Source organism: Eretmochelys imbricata, chromosome 3 (genome assembly GCF_965152235.1).
Source record: "Eretmochelys imbricata isolate rEreImb1 chromosome 3, rEreImb1.hap1, whole genome shotgun sequence".
Lineage (NCBI taxonomy): Eukaryota > Metazoa > Chordata > Testudines > Cheloniidae > Eretmochelys > Eretmochelys imbricata.
Genome location: NC_135574.1, coordinates 149,429,901 through 149,444,942, shown reverse-complemented (window position 1 = coordinate 149,444,942; position 15,042 = coordinate 149,429,901). Strand labels below are relative to the sequence as shown.

Sequence of the window (15,042 nt, the reverse complement as noted above, 5' to 3'; positions counted from 1 at the left end):
TGTCTTCTGGGCTCCGGTGTGATCGTGCGTGCGTGTGTGTGAGTGAGTGCGAGGTTGGGTTTATTTTCCTGGAGCTCCTAAGGAGCCTGGGAGGGAAGAGGGGCCCTGGTTTTGGTTTTTCCACCTTCCCTCCTCTCTTTTCTCCCTCCCCCCCCCGGTTTATTTTTAACTACTGCTCCTATTTTGGGCTATTTTTTCCCCCTTCGTCCAAGTTGACTGTGCAGAGATCGGCGACTTCCAGGCGGCGCTGGCTGACTTCGCTGGCCGGGCTGAGGCGCTCTGAGCCCGGGCAAGCCTCTCCTGGATCCCTCCCTGCTCAGAGGCTGTGGATGAAGTAGCTTTCGCTTGTTTCTCGTTTCCCGCCGCCGGATGCTGCCTGGCATTTTGCGGGCTGCTTTTCTTCGCCGGCTATGAGGGATCTGCGTTGAAGATGGAGATGATTTGTTTTTTCTTGCTGGCGGTGGTGCCGGTGTCTATCAGGGGAGACGGGGTTTATGGTAAGAGACGTTATTGTTCTATCCCGGTTTGGGAGGGGCGGGGGGCGGACAAGGCGATCGGATCCAAGTTAAAAAGCACCTGCAGGAGAAAGTCAATGATGCTAGTTGCAGCCCGGGGGAGGAGATTGATGCAGCAATAGGGCTTCCAGACCCTGTCGCCACTTCCTAATTCCTGCCTGGAACCCTGCCCTGGCCGCCTGAAATGTACGAGAGCGGGGAGATTGCACCGTGTAACCCTTTCCGAGTCTCTCTGGGTGGATGCTGTTTAAGGGGAAAAGCAGCAAGTTGTGTCCCATGGATCAGCCCTGGGTCTCTTCCACCCCACGCCCCCCTTGCTCAAGGAAGAGACGTTCTAGAGCAGAGATTTGGCTGCAAAACTCGGTGTCACTCTTGTACTGACGTTTGCAACAAGAGCTGAAAGTTGCAATCTTTCCTCTTGGTTTTGTTTGCCTCTGTGCTGCCTTGTTTCCCTCGTCCGAGGACACCACGTCTGTTGGCTCTTTGCTGCTGGGCTTCCTTTGCCTTTAATCTTCCTTGCTGAGGCCGTATGGGAGAAAAGCTCGGTTGGTGTGTGCGTGTTTGGTGTTGAATACTCTTCTAACCGGTCTGGCTTTCATTATCCTGCTGATCTGACAAAGGGCCGCTGCACTGGGAGCCCCCGCTATCACCTGCTGCAGGGAAAGTAGTACAAGACAAATAACATAAAAGCGCTTGTGGGGGCGGGGGGGATGGATGTCAGTCCACTCAGCGCTGGGGGTTTTGGAAGCAAGCGGGTCCCAGGTAATTGCTGCAAGAGTCAGCGCACGTGCAGGGAGGCTATTAGGAGCTAGATAAGAGAGATGCTCAGGGAGCCGTGATCGAGGTGTAGACTGGATGCGCCTGGCTGGGTTAAGAAAGCATCTCCCCCAATCCCCAAGGATGGTACAGTGCTCACATCTAACTGAAAGGGGCGGTGGGGGTGACTTTGCCTTTAAATCCTACTGAGCTGTGTTACTTTGCTGTCATTCTTTAAAATTATTTCCTTGGCAGGGCTCAGGTTTAGCTGCTTTTTGTTGTTGCCATTTGCAAATGAATGCAGGCAGCGAGCAAACTGCAAGCGCAGATGACACCCAGCGTAGTACGGTTCCCACGGACATAGATTATTTATCCCTTCAGCTTCCAGGAGGGCAGCAGGGATGACCAGCAACACATGCTGATGAGAACAGTCCTCTGTCCTGAAGACAGGCTCCAAGTTAACAGTACACCCAGGATTTGCTTTGGCAAGCACTGCAGTTCCAAAATACAGCCTCCCTGCCCCCCTACTGACTCTCACAGTTTTTTGCTTTACAAGGAGAGCTGCATTTCCAGCAAATAAACTACTCTTCCCCCCTCCCACCCCCCCGGACATGCCTCTGACAACAAGCCTGCTTTATCTTGGCTTACAACTCCATTGTGCCTTGCTATAAAGTTCCTCTTGAAGATGTGCCTTTTCCTCTAACAAGGAAAGCGCTCTGAGCATAGACCTTCAGTGAGAGGGCTCCCAATCCCTATGTGTGTGTTGGAAGGTTTTAGCTAACCTCTTGTTTGAGCTCTGATAATGCAGAGTCCAGTCTTACTGACTGTGGCTAAGTCTTTGTAGGTCACTTTTTTTTAATGATGTATTTCTCTGATGGGAAACGAGTCTTCCTCTCCCCCTCAGGGCTGGGATGTTAATCTGAGTTTACATCTGTTTTGTACAATAACTACTTTAAGTAGAGGCTTTACTCTTTTTTTTTTTTTTTGGAATGTGTGTGGGTAGAGGAGGGATTGATTGCAGGTTCAGGGGGAAATTGGCGGAAGCACCCAAGAGCAGTGAGATGGGGAGTCTAATGTATTTACGGCAACAGAAAGATGGTATGTACAGCTTTTTTAATCCCTGAGGATGGGTATTGTGCTCCGGGACAAACTTTTATTTTTAATTACTATGAGTGCTGCCGTCCAACTGTTACTAGTTTTCTTTGCTTTAAAAGGCCTCTTCAATGAGTTTTAAGCGCTCTCACTCTTGTCTCACTCCTGTTCTATTTACACCTTCCTTCGAGTGTGGTTTATTATGCTGTTCATCCAGCCATCCATGCCAGGGAATTCATATTTTAGCAGAGATGCTGCAAAACTAGATCTTCAGAATATCTTCCTGATGTTTTATTTTTTTCAGAAAGAAAGAGACAGATACACTGAGATGAAGGCATCCTTTAAAGTCAGAATGGTGCACTGCCAATATTTATTTTGCTATTTCAACTGCACAAATAAAGGAAAAATCCAGCCTCCTCCCCCCCCCACCCCTTAAGCTATCTGTCAAGAGAATCAGGGATTTTAATATAGAGCTGTCTCTGTGAGTACAACTCAGAACATTGGATGCTGAAGTCAGCACACCACAAACTTTTACGGTGACTAATAGTTTCAGATTCTCTTTTTCAATCCTTCCTCCAGTCTCTTTCCTAACACTCGCTCTGTGCACTCTCCAGCCAGAGCTGTTTGTTTAGATGTGAAATTGCTGTTATTGCTGGCTCACCCGGTGCTTGAGTGAGGCCATCGTATTTGCAAGAATGTCTAAAACTGGATTAGAAACGCACACTTCCCTTACTTTTGTCCTACACCTTAATCTCCAGCTATAGCCCCAGGCTAAATATAGTTGGAGTATTTTGTGGTTGAAATGCTTGTCTCATGTGGCACTTAATGTGGGAATATTGGGAATTCAAGAATCTTGTTTCAGAACATCTTCCTTCTTTTGAAATATTCTAATGGCGGAGATGGGAGCGGAAGAGAGGCATTTGTAGGAGGATTATAAATATATTTTATTAGAGTAAATCTAGTGTGATTTAAATCAGATTAAACCAGATAAAATAGCCATGTGATGTACCCTTTAAATAATACACCCCCCCCCCATGGGTGTGCACAAAAGACTTCTGTCTAGGAGAGCTGAGTTGTTGGAGAGGCTTATTGAGATGGATAGTATAAATAAAATGTATGTGAGGCATTGTAGGGGAAGAAGTGCCTACAAAGGAGACTAAATTTAATTTGGAGTCAAGGTACTTTTATCCTGTTACCTGAAGAGGCTTGTTACATAAATTGGTGTTTGTTATAATGACTGAAGCGTGTCTGAAACCCAATAATCTTCCCTCTCCTTGTTAGCTGATTCCATCTGTTCAACCCTGTTTGCTAAAAGGGCACGGTGAGGCTAGTCAAATCAGTTCATATAGTGTAGTATGGCAGTTCAGTGGCCAAGAGACAATGCTTACTAGCCCACTGCTGACTGTGTGATAGACCCAACCCCAAATGGTGTGTGTGTTTCCAGACAGCTAGCCATGCTCATGCCTCCAAGCCACATGCTGAGGCAAGCAGCAGGTTGTGATACACTTACCAAATGATGCTCCAAAATGCAGAAAAACAGACAGGAAGAAATGCATCCCCTGGCTGGGAAGCTCTGAACGTTTAGAGCAAAGGAACCAAAATGTGGAGCAGGGAGGATTCTCTCTGGCTATTCCTCTACAAATAACGCATTGGAGTTTTTGAAGTGAGATGGGGTGGGCGGGGGGACGGGACGGGACGGGAACGTGCCCTTTTCCCATCACTTTATTTAAAGTTGGCCCCGAGGACTTCAAAATCTTCTCCAGCTTTGTCTTAGGCTGCTGCTCTGCTTACTCTACGTACAGCAGTTCACAAGCATTGATGGAGTGTTTTTATTGATACGCTGTCAGCTTCCCAGTGTTAACATACTGCTTTTGAGCTGAGTCAAAGATGGTGGGTTGCTGTCCATTCCACCCAAAGCCCTCCAGCTGTAGAAAACAAGAGAGTACTACCTTTCAGGAATTTCTTAGGGTACAGATAAGGGCTCTAGCAATATGCTAACGGGATGAAAAGGAAGATTTTTAGCCTGGATATCAGGGCAAATGTCCTGAAAGTAAGATGTGATGGCCTCTTAACAGGAGGGGCTGGAAGAGACCTGTCATTTGGGATATATAAATCTGACTGGGCATAGTGCTTGCAATATGGAGCAATCCTGTCTCGGCCTCTGAGGATGGATCTAAATGACAAGTAAATCTCTCTCTCTGAAGATATGACCCTGTGAGTCAGCTGTAGATTTCCCAGTCTGATGGGGTGGGCTGCAGGCAGCATAAAAATCTATGGGGGAATCTTTCCTTGCTTCTGTCATACGAGTGCTTTGGGGAAACATGTCCTAGGCTAGCACACAAACCCTCAATCTCTTTCATTTAACAAACACAGGCATTGTGTTTGTTTCCTGGTTCCTGACCCCTTGTCTCTTAGGCCAGGCCTACAGCTTCTACATCACCTTCACCCAAGCAGGATGACTCCTCATCTCTTGCAAGCTCTGTGTGCTTCGGTGTTGGGCTGTGAGTGCACACAGCTATACTGTAATATTAATCTCTAGCCAGCTGATCTGAACCAACAGCTCCTTTCCCTCCCCTTCCTTTGTCCAGATGTTCTACCAGCTGAGCCACAGTGCCAGATGGCATGCTTTGCAGCCTCTTTGCCATTCTGCCCATCCCATCTTTCGGGGCTGCTTCTTTAGGACCCAATCCTGCTTACGCTGAAGTTGATGAGTTTGAACGTTGACTTAACTGGCAGCAGGGTTGCGTCTGTAAGCTGCTTCTTGTCTGATTTTTATTTTAGAAGGTGTGTTGTAGGTAGTTTGTGTAAATACAGCATCTCTCTTGGCTCTACTCAATGTGTCCCTTCCCCTGTGGTCAGTCAGTCTTCCTTGTTAGCCATTGCATTTAGGTCAAAAATACCCTTTGTCTTATATCTATAAATTGCCATTTACGCCTGTGGTGCTGTATAAACATAATCTCCCACAGCATGCAGGTTGGGCCAACTCTTCCTGAGCCTCTCCAGCAACTCCTTAATATCAGTGAGCTAAGTATTCTCAGCACCACTCTACAAATCCAGCTTGACTCATCCTGCCCTCCTCCTGTTGTACAGCATGCTGGTTCCTTCCCTTTGCATAGCCAGAGCCCTGTTTTAGGTCAGTGGAACTGCGCTCCAAACAAACTCTGGGATTATTTTAATATGCAGTACTTGGAAACTGACATTATCCTCCTGACAGGTTGTTTGCAACTTACTGGTAGAAGTCAAAATATTTCACTGTAGGTGTCATCAGAAACCACTATCCTATGCTAATTTTTGTGGGAACTCGAAGACAGATGTTGAATAATTTGACATGAGCAACATAGTTTATAAAATTATCACCATGTCAGGTTTTTGTCGGATTTTGTGGAAATACATATTTCAGATGACTTGAAAAGAGTATGACAGAAGGGTGTGTGAATACAGTAAGCAGCTCCAAAGGAAAACCCAAGGTGCTGCAGGCAAAGGCCCAAGTGGTTCAGTAGGTGGTGCTCTTCCCTATGAGTCTCTTCTACCAAAGAGGTATATCAGCAGTGGTGACGGGGCACGGCACTGCTGGGGCCATTCTCTTTCGAGTATGAAGTCAGACTGCTACGTAGCTATTAACGATCCTATGACACTTCCTGTAAGCCAGAGCATTGGCCCTCGTGCCCTGCACAGATCTCATTTTGCGTAATTCCATTCCACTTTCCTAAATTCATTCTGCAGTTTCAATTACAGAAATTATTTGTCATTCTTTTATCTCTGTCTGCCCCACGCTGCACCTTCTATTCCCCCCGCCTCCCCCAAAAGAATTTCAAACCCCAACAACAAAACCTTCCATACCACTCTAATTAGCTAGGCCTGGGCTACACTGACAAGTTTTGCCAGCACAGCTATGTCGGGGGTGGGGGGGGGGATTACATCCCTAACCTTCGCACCTCTGCCAACAAAAACCTCAGCATAGATGCAGTTTGTTCAGGGAACTGGTATAAGCTATAACAGCAAAAGGATTCTTTTACTGGTATAAGCTTCATCTCAACTAGGAGGGTTTGAACCAAAGTTCAAATCCCTGATCCGATGGCTATTTTATAATTTAAACCCCATGGACCAGTGTCAAGAGGCAGGATTGCGAGAGACCTGCCTGATGCTACCCAATAGTCCAATGGCTAGGACGCTTTGTTGGCATGTGGGAGGCTCATGTTCAAAACCCGCCTCCATGTTAGGCAGAGGGGGGAATTGAACTTCGGTTTCCCACAACCCAGGTGAGTGCCTTAGTAGCTAGACTAAAGGTTATAAAGGAGCCAGCTTTCCCCTCCCCCAGTTTTGTGACTGGTGCCTAAGTCCTGCAAAAATATTTTGGCTGACACTATTTGGTTAATTTGGGTCAAATCCCCTAATGGTTTTGGGTGGGCTGAAACTGCCTTCTTTGGCAAATAAACTATTTATCTCCAATTCTACCCAGTTCTACCAGCAAAGACTTTCTAGTGTGGACAAGGCCTTAGTGTTACTGGTGCAAAAGGGTTGCTGGGAGCCATCCCCAGACGTGACGGCTTATCAGTTCCAGGTGAATGAGAATACTGTTTGTAATGTGCTTTTCTCTTTCCAGATGAAAGGCATTGTACAATGTTATTTTTTGTTAGAATCACAGCAGGTGCATTCACCTAAAAATACCTTGGCGTGCGTATCGTCTCTCTATTGAGTGTTTAGCATGCTCACCAAAGCTGAGACTAGGCTTACTGAGAAGAGCCTTCCAAACTTTCCGCTCCAGAGTGTTCTAGGCCCGGAGTGCAAGAGCCCCTGACCCAGTCACCCTTGTCCAGGTGGTGGCTGCCAGTGCTGCATTAGCAAGTTGTTTCATTCTGAACCGAGCCAATATCCTCCAGGCTTGGGGGATGTGGAGCTGACACCAGGTAGCAGAATGCAGATCTGGCGGATCCACCAGGAGAGAATGAGACATGGTAAGGAGTGCGGGGAGAAAGGGATATTGGTGGGTTTTTGTGTGTGTGCACCAGTGTTTAATTAGAGAGATCTACCCAGTCAGGATCTAAAGTGTTTGTTTAATTTTTTAAAACTGCTTTAATCCTCCCTTTCATTTAAGAGACTCAAAGGTTTGCTTTGGAGCCAATAATTAGCTTAGCAATAAAAACGCTTCTAAAAATGCTTGTTACTCCATGGAGGAGATCAAAACCACAGCATACATTAATAATGAAAGGGATCAATAGTTGGAGCAAGGGAAGGGGAACCCGCTAGTCCTGGCTCAGTAAAAGAGTTAAGCTAGAGAAGGACCACTACCAAAGAGGTAATGGGTTACTTGGGAGTCCTGCTGAGCGCAGCCTGGCAGGACTTCTTGTGGGGAGTGACCTTCCTTGCCTTGCAGCGTGTGTTCCAAGAAACAAGGGCCCTGATTCTCCTTTTCCCCACTTCAGTTTTATACTGCTGCAATTCCATTGACATCAGCTGTGTTACTGTTGATTTTACACCAGTGTGCATGAAAGGTGAATAAGGCTACAAATGAGCTGCAGCCACTGCTGTTCTGCTCCATCTGTAGAGCGGAGAAGTGTCCATCAGCGTCAATTCCATCGCAGTATACGGTTCTGTATGAACATCTGCTATGGATCCTGCTTCCCTGAGCTTTTACAACCCTTGTTCTGGTCTGGCCTGTCTCACTTCCGTCCACTCAGGTTTTTCACTGGCCACGGGTGGGTGGTGCACAGCGGGCTGGGGAGTCAGGGTTGTTGATTCACATCTGACCAGCAGGGGGAGCTCTTGCCTACAGCATTCCTTATCTGTAGTTTCGAAAGGAGTGTGTCTGTGTATCTGTCCTAAAGCCTGAGTTCCCCAGGGATCAGATGAACTTGCGATTGCTGTTTTCCATTCTAGCAGAGGTCATCTGAATCGTTGTCACTTGTGCCATGTTCCCACTCGTACACACGCACTTGTGAGCGTGCGTGTGTAGATACACTCGTAAAACTGATGATAGTGAAATCGGTGAAAAATGATGAAAAGCTATTTGTTTTATTTCACTGCAGAGTGGAAATGGTGCTTTTAGTGACCGTGACTCTCTACTTATGGGGAAGCTGGTGCATGTGTTTGTGTGTATGTGTGGGGAGGCCCTTTAAGTTGTCCCCTGTGTTTGGAGCTAAGGTTGCACTGAAACGTGCACTTGAAGCAAGACTAAAATCTGTTTCGTATTTGAATGATTGAACTTAGCCTCCATGTTTGGCCCAGTACTGGCCTCTGAGGACCAACTGAATTTTCTATGTAACCTCCTTGGCAAGTAGTTTACTAATTTTGTGAAAAGAATAATTTTAAAATAGCTCCTTTGAAAAAGCTTGCTCTGTTCTCCTGTTTCTTCGGGTTCCTCTGGCCCAACTCCCACAACCTCCAAATTTCACAAAGTCCTGTTCTGATAGGCCACTTCTGTCCCTTTCCTGTTGTGCTAGGTACGCAGTACAAAGTGAATTTAAAGCAGCTAGAGATTGCTGCTGGAGAATTCCCCCTGTGTTAGCTCCCTCCTCCAAAGTGCCTGAGTGGACTGCGGTGCAGTGGAAAATCGGGCCCATCAAGTTATTCCCCATATTCAGGTTAAACTAATAAAGCTACACCGAGATTAGCCAAAGGAGTTGCTCAGATCCAGCAGCTACTTCCATTTTCCAGTGCTGGATGCCCGGTGGTGGCTGCCTCTTGACTATCTGTCAGTCTCAACTTTAGATCGGGGTGGCCAACCTGAGCCTGAGAAGGAGCCAGAATTTACCAATGTACATTGCCAAAGAGCCACAGTAATACCTCAGCAGCCCCCCAGCAGCTCCCCCACCCCGCTCCCAGCGCCTCCCGCCCGCCAGTGGCTCCGCCGATCAGCGCCTCCCCCTCCCTCCCCGCACCTCCCGATCAGCTGTTTTGTGGCATGCAGGAGGCTCTAGGGGGGTGAGGGGGAGGAGCAAGGGCACGGCAGGCTCAGGGGAGGGGGCAGAAAGGGGTGGAGAGGGGGTAGGGTCCATGGCAGAGCCAGGGGTTGAGCAGTGAGCACCCCCCGGCACACTGGAAAATTGGTACCTGTAGCTCCAGCCCCAGAATCGGTGCCTATACAAGGAGCCGTATATTAACTTCTGAAGAGCCGCATGCAGCTCCGGAGCCACAGGTTGGCCACCCCTGCTTTAGATACTTATGTGGCCCCAGTTAGCATAGTATCTGAGCACCTTCTCCAGCATATTTATCCTCCTAGTACTGTCCTACCCCACAGAGATGTTATTACCCCCATTTAACAGATGGGGAACTAAGGCACAAAGAGACTAAGACTATGTCTATGCTGCAATTAGACACCCATGGCTGGCCCTCACCAGCAGACTCGGGATTGCAAGGCTTGGGCTAAGGGGCTGTTTAATTTTGGTGTAGACATTTTGTCTTTCTGGGACCCTTCCACCTTGCAGGGTCCTGGAGCCCAGGCAAATTGTGGTGCGCAAATGTCTGCACCGCAGTTAAACAGCCCCTTAGCCCAAGGCCTGTGAGCCAGAGTCAGCTGGTGAGGGCCAGCCATGGGTTTTTAATTGCAGTGTAGACATACCCTGAGTGACCTACCCGGGTAGGAAATCTGGTAGAGCAAGGACTTGAACGTAGGTCTACCAAGGCCTAGGTTAGTGCCTGAACCAGTGGACCATCCTTCCTTTCCTCTGCACAGATCCCTGGTCAGGCAGGCAGGCTGAGCAGCGGGGAATATGGAGGTGGGCTCTGGGAGGTGAGCAGAGATGAGGGGAGGAGGGATTTTAAGCAAGGACATGTGGTCTTTTTGGGAGAAGAGGCTGTCCTACAGGGGGGGAGTGGTTGTGGTAGGGACCCTGGTTGGACAGGAAGCCTAGTGTCTTTGCCCAGCGTCTCTGGTGCACTGGGGCAGCAGTGCCATGGAAAGACCTTCATGAGCCAGTGCATCAGCACAGAGACACTTGGCTAATTTGGTGCTGCTACCTGGGCTCTCGGGAACATCATCCACTGAGGCTGAGTGGCTCTGTACCAAGGCATCGTGTGCTTCCCATAGCTCTACTGCCACCTTAACATGCCGGGGAGGCCTTTGTGCCAAAGTGCATTGGATCCACTTCATTCCAGGCTCCTGCTTTACCACCATGAGCTTTTAAACTTGAGCTGTGGCTGGAGAAGAGAAGTAGTTAAGGTTGAGCAGGGGAATGGATGAATGGAGTGTAAATGGGAGTTGAAAACCGAGCTACTTATTTCCATGCCTTTCCCACTTTGCCTTAGTGGGATATGCGGTCTAGCAACTTTAACAGTGTTTTGTGAGGGGATATATCATTAATCTGTAAATCTCTCTGGGGATTTCAGGAACTTTTAAATTCCTCTGAGCGGGGACCTTTGTGCTTGTCTGTGAAGTACCATGCACATTCTTGGTGTTCTATTAATAATAAAAGGCTGTAGACATGTGGTGATATCATTTTAGTGGCTTCTAGGTGTAAGGGAAGGTGGACCATCAGGGAATTACAGTGGATCCTGAGAGTCCTGTCTTATAATGATCCCATACTTGCCTTTGCTAAGAGTAAAATTCCCCTTAGAGTGGCTGAGGTCCCCAGATGGCCAGGTCGCTGCTCTGTAGCATTGGAATGCAAAGCTGTAGACAACAGATGGTTTCCTTGTGCTCTGAAATATTACCTAAGTGGCCTGTATGGATCTGGCCATTGTTATGTTTCCTTGTGCTTCTCTCTCATTTTGCAATACACTCAGAGACGCAGTGTGTCTTGCTGCCCTTGGTAGTCTATCCCATAGACTATCATCTTGCATATGGAAGGTCCCACAGAGCTCACTCGGTGACCATTGTATGTGTGAAAATCTGCATCTAGCCAGGGTAAAATGGCTTGTGATTTAAACCACTCTTTGGAGCTATTTATATATAGGGTAATCGGGATTGAAGTGCTCCTGTTGGTGTACTGTAAATGGAAAGAATGTCAGGATGAGGATAGAAATCATCCCAAGTGTTACAATCTCTGTAATTTCTGTAGAGAAATTTTGCAAATGTTACACTGAGAGAAACTGACATAGTATTGAACATTAAAGTCAAGCTGCAGGATAAAGGTTTTGAATGTCTGTGGGTGAGTGTAATGGATAGTTGTTTGCTGTTACTATTTGTTACTAAAGAAATGGGCCTTTGCTAATTGGCAGAGATTGGTTTAACAAGATAAATCTGGATTGGAATACAGTGCATCACTTGTATGGTCTGGTGATAAAATTCAAAAACCCAGAATCTGTTTTTGATTCAGGCAAAGGCTCAGCGAGAAAGCATAATGGCAAAATGACTTGGACTTAAGAGAATGTGGAATGATATTTTTAATACTCACTCTGTGCCTTGTGTTTTTTCAAGAACCTGCAGGAAAGCAGTTTGAGGAATTAGAGAAGCAAAGAATGATTTTTGCTGTTGAGTTTAGTGAACGGGCTGCACTGGGTGTGTGTGTGTATGTGAGAGACAGGGAGGGGGCGTGTTTTCCTAAAACTGATGGCAGGATAAAGATTTTGTGATGTCTATAAAGTCATCATCAAACTCCTGCTTGAGATAGTTCAGTGACTAGTTCCAAACCCATCAGCTGTATTTGCCAGGAGGAGTGAAGTTTACAAAACGTGATCTGGCCCAAGCACTTCCACTGGTTGTGTAAAGAGGGTTTGGGGTTTTTTTTAAAAAGGATCTGGCTCTGTCACTGAGTGTACAACTTTGGCTATTTAAGGACTTATATGGCCTCCATCACTGTAGGGTTTGATCATTTCACACATCTTTAGCAGAGCTATCTTTATACTGCCCAGCCTTTGGTAGTGTTACCCCATTTTGAACTTCGGGACTTGAGAGAGAGATTAAGTGAATTTTGTCCACAGGCCCACCATGAATCTATGGCAGAGTTGGGAATTGAGCTCAAATCTACCAAGTCTTAGTCAGGTCTAATGCCTTAACCATCTTTCCAATTTTTGAAAGACTACCACATGGCATAATTAATATCCCAATGAATAATTGATTGAATTCTCCAAAGTTTAAATTTTGTCTGCTAGTTTAGAGGAAATTTTTAAAAAAGTATTAATTTAGGGAAACTGTGGAGAAACCTTGAAGAGGTTCTAAAATGGTTACAAAAATCTAGAATGAGGATTGAGAGAGAAATGTGCTTTCTTCCAGAACTAAGTAGCTTGTTTAGGGCATAGCACAGATTCTGAGTGGATCCATCCTTTCATAGGAAGAAAAGGCCATTGAGACTCTGACTGTAAACCAAAAATATTTCAGCTTTAAGATAACTTTTTAAAGCAATGTTAAACTACTATGGAAGATTCATTCCAAATTTGTCTCCACTAATAAAGCCAAGGGTTGAATTCAGCTGGCTCCTGATGGCTCAGCAAATTGGCATTTATTTTGGAAGCTGCCTTCTGGCAGTGGTCCAGAGTCTGAGCTTTCCTTTACAACAAACAATTGAAGTCTGTAGCAGTCTTTATGGATAAGTAACCCCTCCAAATATGAACCATGTGCAAACTGATGCAGTAGTGTCTGCCTGAGTCTGCAGACAGCCTGAAATATAGCTCTGCGAAATGTGTAAATGGCCCTGTTCATCACAATGGGGTGTTGATTCTAAAGCCCTTGATGATAGCAGTGTTGTTAACTATTTCAGTGTTGTTAACTATTTCACTGGTCAAAGCAAACAAGGAAGGACTGTTTATGCTATGAAGAGCTGGCATTGCAAGGTGTGATAAAAGAGACAGACAGATAAAGGGGGAAAGCAGAGTTTTGCTAGGCCCTGAAAGCAAAGACAAGAAACTTGAATTTGATGCTATAGAGGAGCAGAAGCCAGTGGGAGGGGGAAGGATTCAGAGTTAGGGGGGTGACTTGGTCAGAAGATGAACAAGGAGGAGCATCTTGGGAGCAATGTTCTGCACAGACCAGAGGGTGACAACGTGAGTGTCGGGAAAGCCAGGGGTGAGGAGCTCACAGGAATTGAGACTGGGGGTGATGAATGTAAAATAGGTTTGGATGGAAAAGAAAGGCAAAAGTTTTGAAAAGGAAAAGAAAATCTGAGGAATTCCACCATCCGGGTACATTTTAGTCCAGATTTTATTACTATGAGCAAGTGACGCTCTTCATTATGTGCAGGAGCTGTAATTGTTTACGTGTGTAAAGATGGAAAAGAGAAAGCCATAACTTTTTACTTCACAAATGGTTAACAAAGGCTGCAGTGAATTACACCCTGTGCTGCCTTCTCAACTGAGGTATTTTTGGAACAATTAAAATTCACAAATATACATTTGAAAATAAATCTACCTTGATCACTGATCAACACCTTGAGTGAAAAAGACCGCAAAGAAAGTATTCCACCTATTGCAACAGCTAGGATTCAGAGGTGGGCTATAATCTTAGCTGCATATCCATGTTCTACCCAGCACAAGCCTGAGTGAAACTTGCTCTCTCAGTTGCCTCTAGAAGTAGGGACACAACTGGAAGTAGATTCAGGATATAGACTTTTCCCATTACTGCTTGAGAAAGAGTGGTTACATTTTTCTCAAACATCTAAATGGCTTAGGAGCCTAAGGGCTTGTCTACACAAATACTTAGTTTGCAGCAAGCAGGGGTGTGAATCTAACTCACCCTAGCCTGCTGTGCACTAACAGTCTGTGTGCACCCTGCTGACATGTACTAACAGTTTAGTGTGCTTTGATCTAGTCCCATTTCAAAGCAGGTTAAAGCAAAGTGTACTGTTAGCGCACATCAGCGGGGTCCAGCAGGCTAGCGCAGAGCAAATCCATACCCCAGCTTGCCACAAACTAAATATTCGTGTAGACAAGACCGTAATCCTACTTTGAGAAGTGGTTGGAGGTACAGATCCTCAAAGGTAGTTTGGGACCTAAGTTATAAGAATTAAATGCCTAACTACCTTTTGAGGACCTGGAACGTAGGCGCCTAATTCCCATAAACTTTCAAAGAGATATAGGTGCTTAAGTCACTTTTGAAAGTGGGACTTAGATGCTTTTGAAAATGCTACCCATAGAAATAAGATCTTTCGTTTGATAAGATAATGTGGTGTAGTTTTTCTGGTTGGCCAAATCATATAGCAGGTGAGAAATTTCATCCTTATTCCTGTAGAAAAATGGAGTTGACAGCAGGGAATTATTGTTTACTATCGGTTATAAGATTAATACCATAAAGCATACATGCTAAAATTACATGAACGTCACCAAAGCAAAGCGAAAATGAGAAGTGTGGTGGTCAGACTTAAACCAAGACATAGCAGAAGAAATTAGCCAGTGTGAACTCTGAAACATGCCAGAAATTGCTTCATGGCAGTGGGGTATTAGGCCTTGGCGAAGACAACGCATTGATTTATTTTTCCCCAGATCAGAGTAAGCATATGTATGTACTTGTAGCTGATGCATTTTCCAGGTGGTTGGCAGTAACGTAGTATATTGCAAATGCTTTGGCTGTGCAGACTATTGAGCCATTGCCGACTATGTTGGCATCATATGGTTTGTCTAAAAAGATGAGACATTCGGTAAATCACACGTAATCAGTTTTATCTCTTGGCTTCAAGGGGGTCAGTGAGGTGTGTTGTGTGGACGCTTAAAAGCGCAATAGAGAGAAAGGAAGGTAGAGTTCTGCAATGCATCTTTGACTGGTTGTATAGCTCAGCACTACAGACCCCAGCCCAGGAAATTCCGGCAGCGC

At 45.9% G+C, this 15,042-nt stretch overlaps 1 protein-coding gene across 1 annotated transcript in view; it reads left to right on the top strand.

Moving 5' to 3' along the window:
• Positions 1-397: 397 nt before the first annotated feature.
• Positions 398-15,042, top strand: part of MDGA1 (MAM domain containing glycosylphosphatidylinositol anchor 1) — a 188,255-nt gene continuing 173,610 nt past the window's right edge. The window contains exon 1 of the mRNA XM_077811908.1: positions 398-497. Coding sequence (XP_077668034.1) covers positions 431-497 — 67 coding nt within the window. The 5' untranslated portion in view covers positions 398-430. The remainder of the gene's footprint in view (positions 498-15,042) is intronic.